The sequence below is a fragment of the Elaeis guineensis genome, chromosome 10 (genome assembly GCF_000442705.2).
Source record: "Elaeis guineensis isolate ETL-2024a chromosome 10, EG11, whole genome shotgun sequence".
In the NCBI taxonomy this organism is placed as follows: domain Eukaryota; kingdom Viridiplantae; phylum Streptophyta; class Magnoliopsida; order Arecales; family Arecaceae; genus Elaeis; species Elaeis guineensis.
The window spans coordinates 20,726,619-20,751,565 of NC_026002.2; the positions used below are offsets into that span (position 1 = coordinate 20,726,619).

General features: G+C 41.6%; 1 protein-coding gene across 1 annotated transcript; it reads right to left on the reverse strand.

Annotated features, from left to right (window-relative positions):
• Positions 1 to 23,466: 23,466 nt before the first annotated feature.
• LOC105059757 (gibberellin 3-beta-dioxygenase 1) lies at positions 23,467 to 24,947 on the reverse strand. The gene is made up of 2 exons (XM_010943184.2): positions 24,411 to 24,947; positions 23,467 to 24,290 (listed from the first exon to the last, which is right to left on the reverse strand). Exons 1-2 carry the CDS (start codon positions 24,860 to 24,862, stop codon positions 23,669 to 23,671), a joined length of 1,074 nt encoding a protein of 357 aa, XP_010941486.1. The 5' UTR covers positions 24,863 to 24,947; the 3' UTR covers positions 23,467 to 23,668.

Here is a 24,947-nt window from a genome sequence, read left to right on the forward strand (position 1 = left end):
CAACTTGTGCCACTGCCTCTCCAACGCACACCCATGGTTTCCACTCACACCCCCCCACCCCCGTCGGCGACCCACAGCTATTTCGTGCCACCACCCCTCTTGACACGCACCCGTGGTTCCCACCCGCCCTTACCCCCCACCTCTGGCGACGGCCCTCAACTGCTCTCCGCCACCATCCCTCCTGGCACACACTCATGGTTCCAACCTCCCCTCCCGCCGGTGGCCCTCAGTTGCTCCACGCCACTGTCCCTCCCAGCACACACCCATGGTTCCCACTCACCCCCCCACCTCCTATCGGTACATAGCCCATGGCTACTCCATGCCATTGTCCATCCACCACCCCCCCGCCAGCGACTCATGGTTGCTCCGTGCCACCGCCACTCCCGGCACGCACCCACGGTCCCCCCTTCCCCCTGGCTTTCGGTGGCCCATAGAGAAAGCTTTTTCAATAAAAAAAGATTTAATATGATATGAAACATTTTAATCTTTGAAATATTTACTGCATCAACCATATATTTTAGAACTTAGCCGGTTAAAATCTGAGTAGTCCATATTTAATACGACGATAAAAATAGATAAATAATAAAAAGACTAAGATATCCTTGGAAACACTACAGCAAAACCCATAGAATCATATATGAGTGTATATGGATGACGCTAAGGACATTGAAACAAAGTTGAACATGAATTCTTTAGCTTTATAATTTCATGATGAGATGTCTTGCATACTTGTGGAGATAGTTTTCTATGAGTATACAATGGTTGACATGACCTCTTACTTGAGATCTTGGGTCGGGGGGTGTGACACCAGCTATCTCTCTATATCAGAGAATCAATAGACCTAACAGGCTTGAACCACCTTCCACATAGAGCGAGATATGGAAAGTGGTATTTGGTCTAGCCAAAGACAAATTTGCTGGCCTGGGGGTTGCTGGCAAACTTCTACCAGAGAATTTAGAAAGTAATTAAGCAGGATGTTTGCAGGCTGTCTGAGGAGATTTACTCAAATTCCACGGACATCTCGTGGCTAAAGTACTCTTACATCGTGCTCCTCCCAAAGAAGCAATAAAATTTATCAGTTCGTAATTACAAACTGATCACAAGTCTGATCAGTGGGGTCTTGAATATCTTCTCTAAGGTTCCCAGCAGCCGGCTGATTAAACATATGGACTCATTGATATTCAACTCCCAACCCACCTTCATCAGAGAAAGGCAAATATCTCACAAAATGACAAAGTTGATAGACAGTGATAGACTTTTTAGCGAAAAATTAATCCTGTCCTTACATAGGTTCCAGAGGAGAACACAGAGCAGCAGATTCTATCCTCCTGCAGTCGAACCCAGACTTGCTTAGGTGTCCAAGTGACCATAGTAACTTCTTTCATCCGGGATGATTTTGAGTTGATTCAGGTTGATGGCACGATCGAGAACAGCCTACGGACATTGCATGGCCAACATTCCTCCCTCAAGCTTATCATCTTTAGGAAGATTGTTGAATGGATGTCTGATCAAGACACCATCTCTCAAGACCTTTTCAGTATCATGCGATGCAGCAGGAAAAAAGAAGAAACAAAACAAAACAAAACAATCAAAATATGTGGATCAGCCACAAAAGGGCTCACCTCCATGGGACATGCAAACTTCACTATGAAAAAAAAATTTTACAAGAAGAGACCTCACCCTCAATCCTGATACACCAAATTCTCTCTCTAGAAGTTCCCTCTCAAAAGCTCTTTCTCTCTTGGAAGACCCCCTGAACCCTGAAGTGACCGGCGTCCGCTGTCCAAGAGCCCTGCTCCTTCTATCACAGCGGCCTCACGCCTCTCTCTCCTCTGGGTCCGTACGACGCGTCTTCACAGAAAACTGGATCACCTCCTCTCTGTTTCACTGATCAGCCCTATTTAAAGAGTTTAAACCTGATTAGAGATGGTTTAGGAGTCCTAAACAAAGTCAAATAACCCCTTGGACCATCGGATCAAGATCGTGACGTCCCTGGCCCTCCGATCGCACTCCAGTCCATGAAATAGTACCGTGGACCATGAGAAATGCATGAAAAACACCCACACGGTCCACAAGCCCACCAGTGGACCGCCCGGTCCACAGTGGACCGGGGTACAGGCCTAGGCAGGCGCTGGGCACCGAGCGCGGGCCTGGTCCGCGCCCACGCGCGGGCCCGCCACGGGCTGGGCCGTGCGCCGCCTGGGTCGCTCATCCCGCGTGTTGGCCCCGCCTGGGCCGCACACAGCCACCGCTCCGTCGGCCCGCCGCCGGCCGTCGGTGGTCCTCCGCCGCCTCGGATTTTGTGCCGACTTCAAAAGCTCGTATCTTCTCCGTCCGAGCTCCATTTTGGGTGATCTTGATCTCGTTGGACTCCATTTTTCACTGCGAACCTTGCTGTGGGCTCAATATAGACTGAATCTCAAGATGTCAAATCCTAACAATCTCCATCTCAACTGATATTCGGCCTCCTCCAAACTCGAGAGCTTCTGGATCTCCTTGCCCCCATGCCTTGGGGCAATCGCCTGCTGATCATGGATGGACAAATATGAGAGTCGATCTAGGCTGCTCGATCCCATCTCCATCGTATGCTGTGCTCCTCCTGACCTGAGACCTGCTCGGGGCATCATCCTGCGGTAATAGGAATCTTACCTTGCGACGTCACATCTCCTCCTCCCGAGTCTCCTGTCCCGAGCCCGATCCACCTCCAAGAGCTCCACCTGGCTCTCCGAAGCTCCATCTCGCACTGAGCTCCCCATCAGGTAATAATCCTCTGCTCCCCTTATTCCCCTCCAGCACAATTCTATCGCCGCGTAGCACCTCAAGATTCCTCCACCAGCTACCGTCCTGTAGCCTCTCGAATCCAGTTTGCTAAGTGAGATAAGATTCCGCCTGAAATCGAGTATGTATCGGACCTCCCCAATCTCCTCACTACATCGTCATGTGTCTCTAGCTGACCGTCCCAATACCTCTGATCGCACAGCTCGATCCATCTGGCAGATATACAGTGCTCTCACTGTTTTCGGAGAGTCAACTGCTCCTCTCTGTAATATACATGATAGGGGCATGCAGAATCTAATATCCACAGCTGAGAAGAAGTAGATACCTCATCAGATATCTCCAGGATATCTCCATCTAAATCCTGTCGGCCGTCGCTACAGCAGCCACCGTCCGATTTTTGAGTTGAGGGAATCTCTGGCTAGATGCCCCAACTCCATACATCGGTAACACCTGATTTTGCTCAAGTCCTCCTGGACTTGGACCGCCCTCGTTGCGATCTCCTGTCGCTCCGTCTACCGCCTCCTGCTCCTCCAGAGGCCACCAAAGCTGAGCTACCGCCACCTGAGCTCGAAGCTGGGTTCTCCCTCCTGAGAACCTCATTCTGAATATCGCCACGGTGACCTCGTTCATCTTGATGGTGCTCTTCTCCATTAGAAGAGTAGTCACCAAGGACTCGTATGAAGGGGAAGCGATGCCAGCAAAACCAGCGCCCGGTTTTCTCCTCAACATTCTCGCCAACGCTGAGGAGATCGGAGAGGATCTTCTGAAAGTGGCTGAGATGCTCCTGCACGCTCTGTCCCTCAGTCATCCACAGTTGGTAGAACTACCTTCAGAGAAAAAGAGTGTTGGTGAGAGACATCGCCATGTACAACTCTCGAGCTTCGACCACAGCACCGTCGGAGAAGTCTCGCTCAGCACATGGATCACCACTTCATCCGTTAGGTCCATGCGGATGGTGCTCACCGCCTGCATCTGTAGCCATTTCCAATCCCGCACCTCCATGGTAGTCGGCTTCTCATTGCACAAGAGAGTATCGATCAACCCCTATTGGATGAGCACGTCCTTCACCCTTGCCTGCCACAAGGAGAAATTGCTCTTACCATCAAACTTATTGATCTCCATCTTAGTTGTTCCTGCTTCTCCATCTTCAGTCTTGCTCACCATCATTGCAATCTGCATCATTGTACCGCTTGCTCTGATACCACTTGTTGGGTGGATTTCTGGCCAGGACACCACCTCCCAAGACCTTTTCAGTACCACGCGATGTAGCAAGAAGAAAGAAGAAACAAAACAAAATAATCAAAATATGTGGATCAGCCACAAAAGGGCTCACCTCCACGGGACATGCAAACTTCACTATGAAAAAAAAATTTACAAGAAGAGACCTCACCCTCAACCCTTGTACACCCAATTCTCTCTCTCTAGAAGTTTCCTCTCAAAGCTCTCTCTCTTGGAAGACCCCCTGAACCCTGAAGTGACCGACGTCCGCTGTCCAGGAGCTCTGCTCCTTCTCTCACAGCGGCCTCACGCCTCTATCTCCTCTGGGTCCGTACGACTCCATACGGCATGTCTTCAATAGAAAATTGGATCACCTCCTCTATGTTTCACCGATCAGCCCTATTTAAAGGGCTTAAATCTGATTAGAGATAGTTTAGGAGTTTTAAACAAAGCCAAATAACCTCCTAAACCGTCGGATCAAGATCGGAACGTCCCTGGGCCCTCCGATCGTGCTTGGTCCATGAAATAGTATCATGGACGTAGAAACGCATAGAAACACCCACGCGATCCACAGGCCACCCGTGGACCGCCCAATCTACGGTGGACCGGGTACAGGCCCAGGCAGGACGCCTGGGCCTGGGCCGCGCACGCAAGCCTGGGCTGCGCCCGCATGCGGGCCCGCGCAAAGGGCTGGGCCACGCCTGGGTCGCGCATCCCGCTCATTGGCCCTGCCTGAGCCGCGCACGCCGCCTGCAGCCGTGCCGCCGCCGCTCCACCGGCCGCGCCGGCGGTCCTCCACCACCTCGGGTTTCATGCCGACTTCAAAAGCTCATATCTTCTCCATCCGAGTTCCTTTTCGGTGATCTTGGTCTCGTTGGACTTTTTTTTACCGCAAACCTCGCTGTGGGCTGAATCTAAGGCGTCAAATCCTAACAAGAATTGTTGTTTTATGCAACCAATATAAAAATTTGATTTTCTTGGACTTGGGTTCAAGAAACTTAAAAGGACAGAACATTTTGTTTCACACAATTTTTAATTTTAATTCACCGAAAGTGGTCAATGATCTCTCTCTCTCTCTTCTTTTTTGAAATTTTTAAGGCGTGGATCCACCAAGTTCGCTTCGAAGAAAAAAAATTAGGAGAAAAAAAAAAAGGAAAAACGCTTGGTTAAGAGATTGAAAGCTACCAGCCTTAGTGTTAGTTTTCTATTATGACATTGGACCTGTCAGTCACTTTCATGCTTAACTTTTAACATCAGAAGGCTGGAACAGCCTCCCATGTTGTTTGGCTCACGCACAGGCTACAAATAATTGAACTCTGAAGTGAACTCCGGCAAAAATCAGCACTTAACAATCTTGAATCCTGAATGACTCTCATGAACTGATATATAGGTGCAGTTTCCATGAGACAAGCAACTTTAAGAATGGTTTCGTTTCCACGTCGTTGAAGAAGACTGTCCTTGCTTTGCTCTTTTTTCTTTTCCTTTTCCTTTTTCTCACTCTATACGCGTTGTACTTGGAACCACTTTTACACAAAGCCATGGGGAACTATTGCGATAATATAAGAATGTATTTAAGGAAAAAAAGAATCCGATGAGGTCCTAGTAATTAGAGAGACGTAACTCATGATGATGTGTTAAGAAATATATAATATATAAAAAAACATGAATGGAAGATAGAGTGTGTGAACAAGATTAGGTGACCTCATGAAGAGAAAAAATTATCTGCTGCATGAGTTCTACTTTGTGCATGAGAGAGAGAGAGAGAGAGAGAGATCCGAAGATTTCATAGTGCACGTGTTTGCTGTTGGTGGACTCTCTCTTTCTGCTGCCGTCCCTCAATTGGAATTTTTTTTGTGTCCTGCATTTTTTTGGTTTTCATTTTGGTTTATTTCTTCGGCAAGCCTCCTGCCTTTTATTGGTCGTGCTTGTCAAAGCACCTGTTAATTTGTATATTCTCCTTGTTTGTAAATTTTACTCTTTTATTAATAAATCTGGTGACTAATGATGATGTGCCATTAGTCTCCATCTTTCTTAAAAAATTATTAAAAAAAAAAAACTTGTGTGTGCGTGAGAGAGAGAGAGAGAGAGCATGAAGCTGTATATGTTACGATACATTAAGGACTAAAATGCACCGATGTGCTTTCATGTTACGACAATAGATAAGTGACAAACTACTGAATGGGTCTAACAACCACACTCAAGTCTGTAAACAACAGTCGCACTGAAGCTGCAAATAACTAGCTAGAAACCACACTAAAACAAAATAAAAGGTTCTACACCCCCCTCTATTGGAGAATATGGATAAGCTCGTCCAACATATACCCGCCATCCTATCATGGCTTCCCACCTCGATGCTGAGCTCTGAAACCCACACCAGGAGTGACCGGCACACCGATGATGGGGACGGACCCAAAGACCGGCCTGCCGAACCCAAAGCCTCCAGGAACCAGACCCGAGCCACCACCACCAAGTCCAGGAGGACCAGTGATGCCCCCAAAGCCAAAGAAATTCTGAGGCTTATAAGGTTTAGGCTTGCTCTGAATGTTTCTTCCCTCCACAAGGCACACAGCAAAAGTGGCGAGGGCAAGAGCAAGAACCAGCACCATCTTAGCAGACCTCTCCATTGTTCTCTCAAATTAACTAGCTCGAATGGATACTGAGGAGCTGTACCTGTCCCATTTTTATAATAGAAGGTGCTGGTGGTCAGTAGGTCACTTTATGGAGGGCAATAACTCAGGACCAGCTTGCCAACGGCCCTAGCATTTAAGAGCATCTTTATTACAGACTCTGTTGCCATCTGATGAGCCTCTTCATTGTCTTCCCATTCTACTGGGCCTCAGGATGGTACGAAAATTTTAAAAATATTTTTTATAATCAAATTGATTATAAAAAAAAAAATTATAATCAGACTATCACCTGCCGTATTGATATATTAAAATATCTATAAAAAAATAATTATATAATATTTATTTAAATTATTTAAATATTTTTAAAAATTATTCATTTATTTTTTTAAATATTTTAATGTATGTGTTTATACGCATGCGGTGCTCTACTTTTGATAGATATTTTTTAAATATATTCGATCGTAATTTTTTTCATAACCGATCAAATTATAAAAATTTTATTCGAAAATTTCATCCGATTTTCTCTAACTGGGTTAGGACTGTAGGATACGTGAAGCAACTGATACGTGCGCATACCACTTGATCTAAGAATTAGCTGTACTGGGTTTAATTACCTTTATCCAGGAAAAACAGGAACCACAAACCGCATGGCTTCCCTTGGCACAAAAGGAGTGCGCGCGCAAAAATGTAGTAAACAACCATGTCAGAATATTAACTACGTTTGAATTCCTGCCCTCAGGACTCCAACCACCGACTGGTGCAGTTCTATTATTGGTACTTGGCAGACCATAAGTAAGTGGAACTAAATAGGGAGTTACCCATATGTAAGTTATCAAACAAGGATTAAATTAGAAAAGGGGTCAAAGGTCCATACTTAGTTGAAATCTGATATGAATTGATGAGGAGCTGAAAAAAATTGAGGATCGAACCAGAGGTGAGCTATATTTCTGAGACAGGGTAAATCTTTGTAGTGACACTCTCGTTTCACCAGACGTGATTCAAATGACTAAAATCCAGACTTTTCTAATATCTTTAACTTGGGCAATTAAAAATAGGCTCAGGCATCGAGATCAGTAGATAATTCTCACATGACTTGATAATTGGAATACCATGACTTGCATATTTATCACATTAATTATAAACACAAATAAATTGGTGGATCTCTTAGCCAATAGTGTTATCTTTCTTTTTTTTTTTTTTTTTTTTTTTTTTTTTTGACTAAACCAATAGTGGTATCACTTTGTCACAGGAACATTTACTACATAAAATATGTCAAGAACTAATTTTACTATGAGAATTCAACTGTATGTGAAGATGATTGTTAAATCTGGTGGGGTTCCCAAATTCTGTTGGAATCATAAAACCTTTGCGACACAGTAAGCTAGGCTGATCAAATGTGGCAATCATCCTACTCTTCACCCTGATGCCATCACACCCAAAGGAGCAATCATCCTACTCTAGCAGAGTATATCAATTTTGAGTTGATGATTTAATCAATGCTCAACTTCTCCTGTTCACCTAATTCCAGTGCTCCATGTTATATACTTCCAATTTTATTAACCCCTCCATCTCATATGATATAGGATGAATTTCTTCACTGCTTGCAGGTCAAAAAGTCTCTAAGCCCATAAAAAATTCATGAACAACTCCATCCACCTCCAAACTTTTACCTGCAATCTTTTGAACCTGTACACCATACATCTCCCTTCTTCTTACCTTTCCTGCACACTCCCATCACCCAGCCTCATTAATGATATTCGAGATAAGTGTGCAAAAACCACTATCTTGAGGGCCCAACTCAATTAACTTTCTGCATACACGATCAGTCACTTCCAGCTTATGAATTCTACATGCACTGAGCAGGGTCATCCAGATAACTGCATGAGGTTCCATTGGCATCTTCTCCACAAACTCCAATGCCTCTTTCGAAAGCCTAGCATGCACAAAAAAAGATAAATCATGCACCCATAGAGTCTTATTTTTGGAGTTGACTTGTAGTAATCGGTAAAGAGAAAAAAAATCATCTGGCCGTCACCGACCAAACCTGCATGAGTACAAGCACTTCAAACACCAACAAGTTTGATATCATTGGGGGTCATAAGGGAGTCCTCCTGCATTCTTGAGAGTAAACAAAGATCTTCTCAGCCATGACCATGGGCTGCAACACCGAAGATTATAGAATTCCAAGCGGACGATTCCGTTTGCTTGAGCTTTTCAAAGATGGCTACAGCATTCCTAAATGCAGCCACATTTTGAGTATTGTCCGCAAGATGCACATTTATCGCCAAGAGATAGCAACCGAGCGGGGGGGGGGGGGGCTAAAAATTAAAAGCAAATATGACTCTAAATATCAATTACAAGTACACTTGTGATGTGATTTAAGAAATATAGATATAGCAACGGAAAGTAAAGATAGATAAACACACAATGATCACAAACACAAAAAGTTTATAGTGATTCGATTGTTGGGGATGTCTGGCCAGGACACCATCTCCATAAGATCTTTTCGATACCATGCGCCACAGCAGGAAGAAAGAAGAAATAAAACAGAAATAATCAAAAATATGGATCAGCCAAAAAAAGCTTACCTCCATAGGACATGCAAACTTCACTATAAGAAAAAAAAATTATAAGAGGAGATCACACCTTCAACCCTCATATACTCAATCTCTCCCTCACAAGAAGCTCTTTCTCACAAAAGCTCTCTCTCTAGAAAGATCACTTTGAACCCTTGAAGCGATTGCTGTCTGCTGCCTGAAACATCCTACTTCTGCTCTCTATCGGTACCTCTCTTCAAGATCTACTGCTGCCGAACCACCCTCTGTTCTATGCATGGCATCGCCCACTGCTACCATCGATTTTCTACGGCTCTATTCAACAGTACCCAGCGTCTCTATTTAAAGGGCCCTAAACTACTGCGTGAATACAGCATTGAAAATGGAGCTCAATTCGGGTGAAAGACGGTCTTAGAATCCTGATAAAATCCAACTCCCAGTGCCCTTAGGAAACCTCCTTACTGAATCCACATACCGCCCAAACCCGCATTCGTGTACCCTTCATTGTAGCCTCAGCATCGGAACACTGTTCTCTCTGAGTCGTGATTTTTTCCTATGGATCCTTAAGGATCCATAAGCCTGCCATGGTCCATAATAATAGGAGCCGGTCCACCATGGATCGGAAGAGGAAAAAATGGCCTGGGCCGCCTTCTGCCGTACGCACTCGCTCCGTCGTGGGCTCTGTCGGCCCACCACTAGCCTCCACCATCTCATGGGCCATATCATCTGCTTCGGACTTCTCTCAAGTGTATCTTCTCCATTTGGACTATATTTACACTGATCTTAAACTCGTTGGACTTCGTTTGTCGTCACGGACCTCACTGTGGGTTCAGTGTGGATCGAACCTCGAGATGTCAAATCCTAATAATTCGATACTAAACTCGATGCCTATGTCCACTCCTCAAGGCCTCCCATTTAGAAATTTCAACTATAATCAATTAGATTACAATCCAATTATTTTACTCGGGCTCATAATCAAATCTAATGAGTTTTGCTCAATCTTATCGGCCAAAATCTTTCCAACTAAATCTTTGAGATTTACTCAATTACACATGCCCAGTTCCAAACTTGAACAGGCCTTAATCCCCAAATTTCTATCCCATGAACTTGTCGGAAGGCAATTAATATAATGTATAAAAAAATTAACATTACTACAAAAAGGGGCTATGGCAGTGATCTAAAATCGCTGCTGTAGCTCAAAAAATTACTATCATTGTGACCGTCGCCGTAGGCTACGGTAGTGATTTTTTAACTACGACAGTGATTACGTCAACCGCTGTTGTAGGCTACCTATGGCAGCGATTTTTCAAGCTACGGCAACAGTAGCCAAACCGTTGTCGTAGCATTTGATCGATCAAAATATCCATTTAGCTACGGCAGCAATTATATCAACCGCTGCCATAGATTACCTATAACAGCAGTTATCAAATCGCTGCCATAGCCTTTGACTGATCAAAATGATCGATCGGTGGAAGGGGGCAGTGGCTGGCCGCTGCATGCCGGCGGTCAGTGGGCGGAGGCGGCGGCGGTGGGAGGCTGAGGCGATGGGCTGCGATGGCGGGCGATGGACGGCAGCAACGAGCGACGGGGGTGGGTGGCAGTGGCGGCACTGCCGACGGCGATGGGGCCCGCAATGAAATGCTCAAACCTAAGCTGTTGGTGGTTGACCACATAAGTTATTATATACCGGTCATTCATTAGTTCCACGATCGATATTGGATTATCAGAAAAAATATAGATTGGACCTCTAGCAGCGATTATAGGTAATCATTGCCACAGGTCAGCCTATGGCAGTGGTTATCTGTGATTGTTGCGATAGGTCCGACCTATGACAGCAGTTATAAGTAACCGCTACCGTAGGTCCAACCTATGACAATGATTTTTGATAACCGCTATCATAGATCCGACCTATGGCAACCGTAGGTCCGACCTAGGTTGAGCTACAGCAGCGATTTGAAAAAACTGCTGCTATAGGTGAGAATATATATTTTTTTTCTCTAAATATGGTATAATTTTAAAATTTAAAATTTATCTTTACCGTTTATTATCTAAATAATTATTATTAGAGTATTGTCATAAAAGACTGCCTCGATTCAGTAGCTTTGGGTATATCGATCAATAAAATTTGATTTTGACAGCCACAAACGACCGCATAATGATCTGATAGATAGAGACCACCGATAGATTCAAAAATTTACAATGATGATCTCGATAATATTTATAGTATACTATCAAAATTTTACTTCAATTAAACATCATTATCATGATCAATTTAGCACGAAATAATTTAGACCATTAAATAAAAAATGAGTGATCAAAAGGTCAAACAGCATCTGATTATAAGATGATTTTTTAGATAAATGATCTTTACTACTACTTTGATCGTTTGTACGGTGGTGATCATAAAATTCAAACCGTGCATATATGAACCATCCAAAATTATATATCTTGATTCTCATTCTTAAAGTCCCTTAGTAATTATACTTGTGCATTTGTAAGATCTACTTAATATGGATGGTTCATATACGTGTGTTTGAATTTGATGATCATCACCGTACAAATGATTAAAATAGTAGCAAAGATCATTTATCCAAAAAATTACTTTAATTGGACGTTGTTTGGCCTTTTGATCACTCATTTTTTATTTAACGATCGAAATTATTCTGTACTAAATTGACCATGATAATGATGTTCAATTGAAGTAAAATTTTGATAGTGTGCTATAAATATCATCAAGATCATCGTTACAAGTTTTCGAATCCTTTGATGGTCTCTATCTATCAGATTATTATGCGATCGTTTGTGACCATCGAAATCAAATTTTATTGACCAACATACCTAAAGCTATCGAATCGAGGCAATTTTTTTGATGATACTTTAATGATAATTATTTAGATAATGAACAGTGAAGATAAATTTTAAATTTTAAAATTATATCATATTTAGAGAAAAAAATATATATTTTCAACTATGACAGTGGTTAGGAAAAACTATTGCCATAGCTCAACCTATGGCAGTGGTTATCAAAAATCACTACTATAGGTCAGAACTATGAGAGCAGTAATCAAAAATTACTGTCATAGGTTGGACTTAAGAAGTGATCATTTGTAACCGCTGCTATAGGTTCGATCTATAGCAGCGGTTAGTGATAACCGCTGCCATAGGCTCTACGACAGCGATTTTCAAACTACTACCATAGTAAGAGCTGCCATAAGCTCTTATTATAGCAGTGTAAAGCTCAAACACAAAAACTCATTGAAGATTATGGAAGTCACTCAAGTAGCTTCTTTAACTAGTTCGACTTCCTTCTTAATTGTTTGAGAGATGCTTGAAGAATTGCTTTAATTGATTTCTAAGTTATTAGACCATACAATAAATGATCTAATCCTCTCTTTTAGGGTAAAATTTAATGTCTTTAAGGATTGGACTTGAAACCTCTCTTAAATGAACTATTTTTTTTCTTTTCTCTTCTCTTGGTTTCCTAATTAAATTCTTTACTTAAATATGCTAAAAAATGGCTGGAAGAGGTAATATGACTATTGGAAAGCTAAAATTAGCCATTGTCATCTTTTTCTGCTCATTAGAGAGGTTTAAAAAAACTAGCCATTGGGCTGTGGATGCAAAGGGCTCGACTCGTCTCATCCAAGGGTTGACTCATCTCAATCAAGGGTCAACTTGTGAAGCATTATATCTCCAACTAGGTCTTTGTTTCTTGACCATGGTCATTTTAAGATTGACTTGGCTGAAGTTGTGGTTGACTCATCCTATCCTGGAGTTGACTCATGAAGTGCAAGGGCCAACTTAGGAATAGAACTTTTTTTGACTACTTTTATCTTCATGCTAAGACCATTCTAGGGTTGACTTGTGTTCTGCTAGAGTCAACTCTTGCTATGCTGGGATTGACTCATTAAGCTTTGGAGTCGACTCATAAAATGCTTAAATTTCATACCTCTCTGTCTGCATCCTAAAATTGTTCTGGAGTCGACTTCTGTCCTATTTGGGTCGACCATGAAATTTGCCGATCTTCTTCAAGCATGCCAGGGTCAACTCCTGATGCTAGGGTCATCTCCTAAACATTTCAAAATAATTATTTGCCTTCTATTTAAGTCTGTAGATGTTCAAGGATCAGCTCTTAATGACTAGATGTAGTTCTTTTCCAACACTTGTTAAAATTCTTGGGAAACTTGAACTTAGATCATTTGGAAGAGGATTTCTTGATTTTGTGTACAATATTTGAGCATCATAAGAAATCCTATAATCATGTTGTCAAGCTTACATCAGTATCATTTATACTCAAGCATTTTGGCATCATCAAAATCAATCTTTGGGTCAAGCAATATTCCCCTTTTAATTTGATGATGACAAAACTCTTTAAGTACCAAGTAATAAAAAAATATAAAAGTTTGATACATAGGATTAGACTATGCAATCTAGCTATAATTCTAAAAGAAATCATTATTTCTAGAGGATTCAAGATTTTTAAGAAATTTTAATTGCTACCTTTTGTTGTGCATGTGTGGTGCTCTCAAGTCTTAAGAGGCCATGAGAGGAGTGACGATGATGGCTCCGAAAGACTAGGACTGGATATGAGTCCTAAGACTAGGATAGAAGAGGTCCTAGGCTGAAGATCTATTTTTGACAGTAGAGAAGCCGACTCAGACCTGGATGGAGTTGACTCAAACTGGGTCGAGCCAGCTAGGGACCCTAAAAGAGTTAGCTCAAATGAGAAATAGAATGCTAGCATGCAAGTGGCATGGTAGTCGAGCCGACTCGAGGTCTAACCGAGCTGGCTCGAGCTACGAACAGAATCGTGCATGGATTCTGATTTCTGCTCGGATTGATTTTGATCCTGGGGGATTTGAGGTCTTATTTGGGAGGTCTTAAAGGGGCTAACTCAATGGCTTGGACTGAGATTAAGTTCAAAGAGTGAGAGCATATGAGACATGGATGAGATATGATTTGGTGAGTACTTTCATATATTAGGTTGAGCTAGAGAAGTTTTTGATTGAGCCTAATGGCTGTGTATAAATATACATAGGTTGTATTAGGATTTTTATGATGAAAGAAGTGGAATAAATATCTTTTCTTCCTAACTCTCTCTCCCTCTCTGGCTCCAACATCAAACCCTAGCATCCTTCTTTCTTTTTTGTTGTTTGCTAAAGTAACATCCAAGTTCCACATGAGATGATTCTGATCAGGTATGGGAAGGTCGTATCGAAGTTCTACAATAATTGGTATCAGAGTTTGATTACATAAAGAAAAGAAGAAGACATCGAAGATCAAGTTTCAACCTAGATTTCTGCAGCACCCAAGTTTTCCCTTATTTTCTTCCTTATTGCTTCTTTGGTTGAGATGATCTCCAGGATAGGTGGAGGGTTTTGACTCAAGGAAAGTTTGGTAGAAGGTGGAGGAGATCTTTTTCAGATTTGATCCTATTTTTGGGGTGTGAGGCATGGTATTGTAGAAGGATTAGGGCTGGTAGTTTGCTTGAAGGTTGAGATAGCTTCAAACGATTTTAAGATAGAGTTTGAGAAGTTTGATGGAAAAAAAATTTCATCTTATGGCAGCAGCGGGTGAAGAATTTGTTGGTGCAATAGCGGATCTACAATATTTTGGTAAGAGAAAGATTGAAAAAGATCAGCGATAAGGATTGAGAGGAGCTGGAGGAGATTGCCTTCAGCATGATCAGAATGTGCTTGGCGGATCAAGTTTTATAGGAGGTCAGCTCATAAGCCATAATGAGAGGCCTTTGGGAGAAGCTAGAAAAGAGAAAGATTGAAAAAGATCAGCGATAAGGATTGAGAGGAGCTGGAGGAGATTGCCTTCAGCATGATCAGAATGTGCTTGGCGGATCAAGTTTTATAGGAGGTCAGCTCATAAGCCATAATGAGAGGCCTTTGGGAGAAGCTAGAAAAGATATACATGGAGAAAAATATGATGAACAAACGCTGGCTGAAGAAGTAGTTGTACAGCTTGTGGATGTCCGAGAGAGGCGATCTAGTTGGTTACATCTAGAGATTCAATTAGGTGTGCTCTAATTTGTTGAATATGGATGTGAAGATCGAAGAAAAAGATCGGATGTTGTTGCTACTGTGCTCACTCCCATTGGCATATGATGGTTTGATCACAACCTTAGTATACAGCAAGGAGTCCTTGGAGTATGAGGCGGTTGTGGGTGCTCTGAGATCAAACGAGCAGCAGGAGAAGATCTGCGAGGGAGACCCTACATTGGAGGCATTCGCTGTTCATGAGAGGCGAGGTAGGCCTAAAAAGAGAAAAAAATTTAAGGACAGATCGGACAAGGTTCTGAAGTGTTATAGGTGTCACAAGATTAGATGCTTCAAGAAGAATTGTCCGCTGCGGAAGAAAGAAGGAGAAGAGAGGGACTCCATCGGTACAATCACTGAGAGATTAGATATAGATGATCTCTTGATAGTTTTGGAGGATCCTACGGGGTGCAGTATATTCGAAATGACTTCGAAAAGATCTGCGGAGAATGAAGGATCCGAAGGGATAGCGACGGAGTGTGAGGCGCAGTTGGGACACAGACAATTACAAGATGCGATAGAGATACGATCGGAGATACACGGTTATGGAGTCATGGCACGGATGCAGTCGAAGCACAGGCGACTACATGCAGCAACGCAGACGTAGCTGGGATACAGATAGTTACAGGCTGGAGAAGTGGCACAGAGGCAGTTGGGAGGCAGACAGTTGCGGACCGCAGGACAAACACAGTCGGAACATAAACGATTGCGGGCTGCAGTACAGGCACGATCGGAGATAGGCAGCTGTGGAGCTGCAACATAGGGACGATCGTGGAGATAAGCGACTGTGGACCACAGCATAGGCGTAGCTGGAGAGACAGGCAGCTGAGGAGCCGCGATAGAGGCACAATCGGATACAAGCGACTGTGGGACAGACGTGCAATTGGACTACAAATAGATGCAAAAGTCTGAGATTCAGATGGAGGCTGTGCAGTATCGAAACCAAAGAGAATATCTTGAAGGATGCAAGCTTCAAGTTCTTTGGTGGTGGAAGCATGCAGAGTGCAGGGTCGATGCACAGGGCATGGAGCACAGGAGATTCACTATGGCGGCAGGGATGCGGATGCATCGAATGTGTGAGCATAGAGTACTAAAGAATAACAAGACACTGGAGGGTGCCAAGAGACAAGCAAGGTAGAAGGATTGTGTGGAATTTGCTAAGACGTGAGGCATCAAGGTGGAGATTGTTGTGTATGTGTGATACTCCCAAACCTTAAGAGGCCATTAGAGGAGTCATGACAATGGCTCCGAAAGATTAGAATCGGATATGAGTCCTAAGACTAGGACGGAAGAGGTCCTAGGTTGAAGATCTATTTTGACAACAAAGGAGCTGACTTGAATCTAGGTGGAGTCGACTCGGACTGAGTCGAGCTGGCTCGGGACCCTAAGAGAGCCGACTCAGATGAGAAACAGAGCACAAGCACACAGATGGCACGACAGTCGAGCCGACTCGAGGTCTGATCGAGCCGGTACGAGCTGCGAACAAAATCATGCATGGATTCTGGTTTCGGTTAGGATTGGTTTTAATCCAAGGGGTCTTGAGGCCTTGTTTGGGAGGTCTTAAGGGAGCTAACTCAAGGGTTTGGACTAGGATTAAGTTCAAGAGGTGAGAGCATATGAGATATAGATGAGACATGATTTGATGAGTACTTTCATGTATTGGGTTGAGCCAGAAGAGTTTTTGATTGGGCTTAATGGTTGTGTATAAATATACATAGGTTGTATTAGGATTTTTTTGTCGAAAGGAGTACTGGAATAAAGATCTTTTTTTCCTAACTTTCTCTCCCTCTCTGGCTCCAATGCCAAACCCTAGCATCCTTCTCTTTTTTGTTGTTTGCAGGAGTAACATCTAAGTTCCATACGAGGTGATTTGGATTAGGTATGGGGAGGTCATACCAGAGTTTTGTAACACCTTTTGTATTATAAATTATGCAATTTAAGGGTATGGTCCCTCTTTTCTTGTAATTCAACAATTAAGCACTTGTACTTTAAGATTTTTCTCCCTCTATTTGTTCCAAATCAAGCCATGTTACTTAATATTTGCATAATTTTTACATAATTTCTCTTCTCCTTTTTGTCATTATCAAAAAGAATGCAAGATAGTTTGAGCTGGTAAAATAAAAATGACCATTAGTGGGATTTTTAAATACTGCTACAGGTTAAAAAGAATGCTGCAAATATCTTTATTGGTATTCTTGTAGCATTTTCTTATGTACCATCTTAAAATGGTATTGACAATTAAGAACTAGCATTTTCAGCAAATATAGATAAAAATATTTTTTAGCAGAATATGCCAATGCTTTTAAAGTTTCAATCACATCATATATAAATACCTCTAAAGTTTTAATGCTAGCATTTTATATGCACCGATAAAAATTAAAAAAGTAAATCATATATCCTAGAATTGAAAGAAAAAGATTCAAACTAATGATCTCTTATTTGAATGGTAAGCTCTTAACTATCAAGCTACAACTTGTATTTTTAGAATATAAAAATAATTTATTTAGCTTATTAACATACATTCATATCATTAAATAAGTAATATATATTCAATATTTTAATCTTTTAAAATTATTTCATTTATCATAAAAAATAAATTTTATTTATTTAATTATTTATGTTTAAGGTTTTATTATCAAAAATATTTAAAAATTAACTTTTGTCCAACTACATATTCATATATAATTTTTCATAAAATCTTTAAGAATAGATAATTCATGATTAATTTTATTAATGTTATGATAAAAGGTAATAATAATTTTTTATTTAAAAATATTAATATTCTTATATTATATTTTTATCTTAAATATTTTTTATCTTTAAGATTTTAATATAAGTCCAGTCGAACAAATGACCTATATATAGTAATGCTAAGAATATATATGCATGATAATATATTTGATGGAATCGGTATGACTAAACCAAGCTCTATATAAATATTAACAATTTAAGATTTAGCAGTAATTTTCTAAAATCTCATAAATTATGATATTATTTATCAGCATATTAGTTAAATATCATAATAGCAGTTCTGATTTTTGGCACTTTAAGTTATATGTCATAAAATATAAATTCACAGTAACATTTATTATAAAGTATTGCTCATAAAAAAATAATTTTTGATGGTAAATCAACAAGTTAAAAAATACTCATGTTAATTCTACTTAAGTATTCATGTTGTGTTTCAGTTTACATTTTTTTCTCTTTTGTATCAACATGAATATTTAGCAGAATTAGCAACAAGATAAATTGAGAACACAATATTCATTTGTGACAAGATAAAGAGTGCATATTTTCAATAATACCATTCATTTATAAAGGTATCATAGAATTATAGAAACATAACATAAGTAACTAGAGTCAGTACATGGTATCAAAATGAGATAGCTAGGAGAGGAAACTCTAAAGCTCTAGACAAAGAATCCTAGCATCCTAAAGATGCATAAGGAAAAGGGGATGACTCCTATGAGGAAAGTCTAAGCTGTGTTAATGGTGAGGACTCTCTGATCTTCCCAAGTGGCTGGACAGTTTGACCACCATTGCATATCTGAGACAAAATATATTGTAGATCCCTTTTGACCTCTGCAGCAAATCTTTGAAACTCTACTCTGATAGAAGACATAACATTGGCAGTCACCCTCTCTGTAAGTTCTATTTTCTTATCATCATCCAATCAAAGATTTGACTCAAGCTGTTCTCTAAGCAGGTGGTCTAAGTGTCCTAAGTTGTAGAAGATGGTGCCCACTCACTCTGCTCTCAAGTCTCCCTCTCAAGTCAATCCTTGACTATTGGAGGTGCAAGATCAGCCTCCCCCTGTTTCGCATCCTATCCTCGATACTCATTTCTTTTTATGCCATGGTGCACCCAATGACCCTTTATCTTCTAGTAACCCATCTTCTGCAACAAGAGATTGTTGTAAATGTCTGTGTGCATGAGACTCCTAGAGGTCTCACCCTCAAGTGCGATCTTTGCTCTTGAAATATCAATATGAGAATGTTGCCCAGGTAAACAACTCAAAAGGATGGGTGAATTAGATTTTTTAAAAATTAAAAGTAAGAATATGCTGAATTTAAACTATGCAAGGTGAAAATACAGTAGAAGCAGTAAATCAAACAAAAATATGAGAATGCAAATAAGAACAATAAGAAAAGTAATAAAAATATATAAAAATATAAAATTTTATAGTAGTTCGGTGTCAAACTTATTATTTACGTCTACTCTCCAAACACACTCTTGAGAATTCCACTATAATCTCTCCAAGATTATAGTTTGATTTTTTTTTCAATTAGTTCATAATTAAAATTTAGTAGATTTTTTTAACAGAAATCAACCAAAATCACTTTCTAAAGCTAGCTATTTCTAGGTTTGTACGAACATACACTCTAATTTAAGGCTTGGATTGGCCTTTTCCTCAAGTTTCAATCTTAATTGAAACTTGTTACAGCAAAGGATAAGCAGGGAATATGAACAAAAAAAATCTCCTAAAGAGCAAGTGAAAATACCGTTGAAGTCACAAAAATATCATTGATGAAGATTAATAATAAATGCTCTTTTCTTCTTCTTGAAACCCTCTAAAATCTTAAGAGTTTGGTGGTCGAAAATTGATTATTCTCTTTTGAATAAACTCTCAAGGTATCTTGATTTATCATTTTACTCTTTCTATCTTCATCAATGTGCTTAGTAGGCATTTAAGGCTCTTCAAATGTCCAAAATTGTTATTTTGCCAATTAAAAATCTAGAAGTAGCTATAAGAAGCATTCTGTAGGTTTCTGTAACTTTTGCAAAATTAGCCATACAACTATCAAATGCAGTCGAATCAACTCAGATCAACTTGAGGTCGACTCAAGGTTGGCTTGGAATCGACTCGAGGAAACTTTGGATTGACTTGATCTCAAGTCCATTTTGACACCTTTCTATCTTATTTGAGAGAATCGACTCTACTAACTAGGGGCTAACTCGAAGTAGGCTAGGAGTCAACTCAATTTCATCATTCAGTCTGAGATGTCGGGTCTCAATAGGATGGCTTTCAATGGTTAGTTAGTCAAGATCACTATGGAATGGGCCTAAAAGTAAGGTCAGAGTTATTGAGCCAAGGTGACAAGGGAGAGGACAGCCTTTTTCAATTTGAAGTATCGGGTCTCGGCATCTTGTAGTACCTTGTTTACATAGTAGATTAGCTTTTGGATCTTTTCTTCCTCCAAATCAACACTGAACTTGCTACAAAATCTGAGACAGCTAAATACAAGCACAAGGTCTCACCTCTGCGTTCAATTTGGACAGTAATGGTGGTAACTTGAGGTAGCTCTTAAGCTCATCAAATGCAACTTGACACTCCTAGATCTATCCACTCGAAGTTCCTAGCCTGGCATAGGGCATTGAAGAATGGGAGGCTCCTTTTAGTTGACTTCGAGATGAACCAATTGAGGGCGGCTACCTCCCTATGAGGCATAGAAATCCTTTTCTGAGGCCAAGTGTTTCATCTCAAGGATTGCTCAGATTTTCTTCAGGTTCATCTTGATTCCCCCTTGTGTCACCATGAACCCCAAAAATTTTTTCGAGATGACTCCGAAGATACATTTTATAGGATTGAGCTGCATTTGATGCCAACTTAGCTATCTAAAAGCCTTCTCCAGATTGGTTGTATGCATATCTGCTTCGGTGCTCTTCACCAGTATATCATCCACATACACCTCCATGTTGGGCTAATCTAATTTTTGAACATCTTATTGATGAGGCATTGATACATCGTACCTACATTTTTCAACTCAAATGACATTACTTTATAATCATACAAACTTTTGTCGATGATGAACACCATCTATTCCTCATCTTCTAGTTCCATTCTGATCTAGTTATACCTAGAGAAGGCATCCATGAAGTTCGACAGCCTATGCCCCGAATTGGCATCTACGAGCTGGTCAATCCATGGTAGCGAAAAACTATTCTATAGACAAATTTTGTTAAGATTAGTGTAGTCAATGCATCTCCTTGACTTGTCATTGGCCTTCTTCACCATCCCTATGTTTGCCAACCAATTGGGATAGTGGACTTCCTAGATGAAGTTTGTGATCACCAGTGCCCACCTCCTTGTCCACCACTCGCTGCCAATATGGTGCGAAGCTCCTCTTCTTTTGTTGGATCGAGTGATTTCCTGGGTCAATATTTAATCTATGAATAATAATTTTAAGAGGAATACTTGACATGTCGGATGTTAACTAGATAAAGATATTGGCATTCATCCATATAAATCATAGTAAGTGGGCTTGTAGGTCGGCTGGCAGCATGGTCCTGACCTGGATCACCCTAGTAGGGTCTTCTTGTTGAAGCGATATAGATTCCAAGTGCTCAGCAAGCTCACCCTTGGCTTCTTTGGGTTTTTCTAGACAGTTGACGTTCTTGGTTGGTAGAGATTCCATAAACTTTTTCCCTTTTATAATACAAGCCATGACAGACTGATGGGCTAGTATTTGGTCTCTCCTCAATCTCATCGATCCCATTTTTTATCAAAAATCTCACCAAGAGAAAGTATGTGGATACTACTGCTCGTAGCACATTGAGTCTGAACTGGCCAATTATGGTATTATAGATAGATAAAACTCAGACTGCCAAAAAAGTGAGCGGCAAGGTAGCTTGTTGAGGTTCCCACCCTACCATGACAAGTAGAGTCACCAATCCTTTGATCAGGATGGAGTCTCTTGAGAACCTCCACAAGGAGGTATTTATCCTTCTTAGTCCATCAGTTGATAGTTTCATCTTATGAAAAGCATTATAAAATAAGATATCGATCAAGCTTCTATTATCAATCAGAATTTTTTTTACATCACAATTTGCTATTATGCATCATGGAAATGATGACAGCATCATCATGAGAAATTTAAAATCCTCGGATGTCCTCATCTAAAAAAGAGATTATATAACCCATCCGTTGCCTCTTCTGTAATGGATCCTCAGCTTGGCCCTCTGCCCCCTATCCCTGACGAACCTGGAGATCATATCGATAATGCCAAACATTGGATGGTTGGTGTTGTTTTTTTCTTGGGGCTTGAGTCAGGGTGGTTGTTCAACTGTCAACCTTCTTGCTCTCATACATACTTTCTGTGGTACCCTCTTCGAATCAGGACTTCAATCTCATCCTTTAGTTTGCAGCATTCCATGGTGTCGTGGCCAATATCTTAGTGGGATCGATGATATTTATTATAGTTCTATCTTATTGATGATGCCATCATCGGCTTCGATTTGCGAAGCTATTTCTCTCCTTCGATCTTCATAAGAATCTAGGATCGAGATGTGGACAGAGAGATATAAGTGTCGAATCAATGAGGCGGGCTCCTTGGCCTTAGGTTGTTTGGTTGGTGGGAGGACTCAAGCTCATGCCCAGAACCCAAGGATCTTCCTAAGGGTGCTTTTTATTTGCTTCCTTCTTATTTCCCTCATCCCATTAGTGGATGGCTTCTGCTTCCTCAGCCTATCCATACTTTTGGGCACAAGCAAGGAGGTCGACATAGTTTCTAAAAAAATTTTTATCGAAGAGAGAGAATAGATGGTTGCTCCGAAGTCTCCTCTTCAAAGCCAACATCACAACCTCATTGAGATTGCTGACTTCCAATGTGGCCACATTGAAGTTAGCTGGAGCTTGAGAACAAAAAAAGAAGAAGAGAAGAGATAAAGAGAGAATAGACTATATGCTCGGTGGGTATGATCGCTTGTTTATGTAAGGATCCCTTGGATTATCTCTTTATATAGAGATTGAGCTATAGGCCATTATACCTAAATTTGATACACCATTAGGCCTTAATGCTGTAGGTTATTAGCCCTTAATCAGGTACGTTGTTGGCATAAGAAATCTATCAACTATCTTGCGAATCGTGGTTGTTGGTCGTGGTTGTTGGGGCCGGTCTCTCCGCTGAATTGGTGACAAGCTTGACTGCCGTCTAAGGTCATTGGCTCATGTAACCCACCCTAGATTGGATTATGATATGGTCCAAATTATTTTATTAGCATATGTTATGATCAAGAACTCATGGCTCAGCATATGAGATATTATTCGCTCTGGTCCATAGGTCTCAAGATCTTATCTTTCAAAAAATATCTCACGTGAAAAAATTTATCCTTTCCTATATAAGCTAACGTTCTTCTTAACTCATAATTAATGTGAGATTAATGATATTCTCTCTCCTAGACAACCGTAACGTACATTCACCCCACTTACTCGTATAGATAGAAATCTATTCTCTTTGCACCCAAAAAAAAGAAAAAGAAAAAATCTATTCTCTGAGTTCCCTGGAGCTTCGCCATTTGCTTTGCAACCCGGAGTGGCAACAACCATATATAGAAACGAACAAAATGAAAGAAGAAAAATCCACCAGTAGCGACGTCATCGCGTCCAAACTTACATTCTTATTATTCAAAACGGATAAGATCGTTTCCCTGAGACAGCTGATCATTATTCATCACAGACCTCCTTTGATTCCTCTTGCTCCTTCAGCGATGCCAGCGCCTTGTCAAAGAGCTTCATCCTGATGCCCAAGTACTCCGCCCACGTAACACCCCGATACGCAGGGGCCCGCCCGGGGCCCACCAATTTTTCAATGGGCGACACCTTCACGTTACCCGGAGGCCCGAAGAAATACGCCACCGACACACGGTGCTGGATCCGGTCGACGACCACCCGGTGGAGGGCGGTCTTGAGCTGGCCATTGGATAGTATGTGGAGCAAATCTCCCACAAGCACGATCAGAGACTCCGGCAGCAGCGGCACCGTCACCCACCGGGCCGGACTACTCTGGTCCTCGTCCCGCAGCACCTGGAGCCCGGTGGTGCCGCTCTGGTACAGGATCGTCAACAGGCTTGAGTCGGTGTGGGCTAACATGCCCATGGCCTTGTCCGGCTCCGGGCACGGCGGATATGAGTTCAATCGTAGCGTGCCGGTCAAGTCCGGCGGCAAATTTCCAACTGGAGCAGCCCAAGCGACGTCCTCAAACTTTAGGCCCAGTGAGAGAAGGATCAGTCCGATCAGCCACCCGGAGAGAGCCTTCATCTCCTTCTTGTATTCTTCTATTGCATCACTGCACGGACATATATAAGAATTAACAAAAAAAAAAAAAAAAAAAGGGGAAAAACATTGCATTAAGCTGTTGGGAACCATATTGGCCTGCCAGAAACAAGAGGCCTGCATGCAGACAAACCAGAATTTGTCATGGTCATGGGGCCAGAGCTTGCGAGCGTGGTCCACCGGGGACCCCGAGATGGTGAAGCCCTCCGACCACATGAGCTTGTCGCAAAAGGCAGAAAGAGGGATGGGGCCATAACCAGATCTGTCATCAGGAGAGCTTGCTGCCTTTAGTTTCTGCTGGATTGGGAGCAAGAAGAGGCGGCGTGTCTCGGCCTCGATAGCATCCAGAAGGCGTGGAGCGATGCGGTGTCCTGTGACCTGAAATGCGCCCCACGACATGCATGCACGGCCTATCGACCCGGCAGCATCGCGGTCGGCAAGATCGATGACCGGCATGGGCTCCGACGCAGATGGCTGGCCATGTAAGGTCGGCCATGCATAGGAGTCAGGGACCTCGCTGGCAGACTGCAGATCGAAGTGGTGGGGTTGGTGAGGGCCAGCAGCCGGATCGGAAAGCGACGACATGCTTAGCGAAGATTTTTGAATAAACAAATGGGGGAAGCGAGAGAGAGATGATTTCTCTGTTGATATCTCAATGATTATATACAAC

Bases quoted from the DNA above. Each gene is read 5' to 3' on its own strand.
- LOC105059757 (XM_010943184.2), bottom strand. From the start codon at position 24,862: ATGTCGTCGCTTTCCGATCCGGCTGCTGGCCCTCACCAACCCCACCAC. The intron at 24,291-24,410 runs GTTTGTCTGCAT...ATGTCCGTGCAG, and splicing joins CATGACCATGACAAATTCTG to TGATGCAATAGAAGAATACA.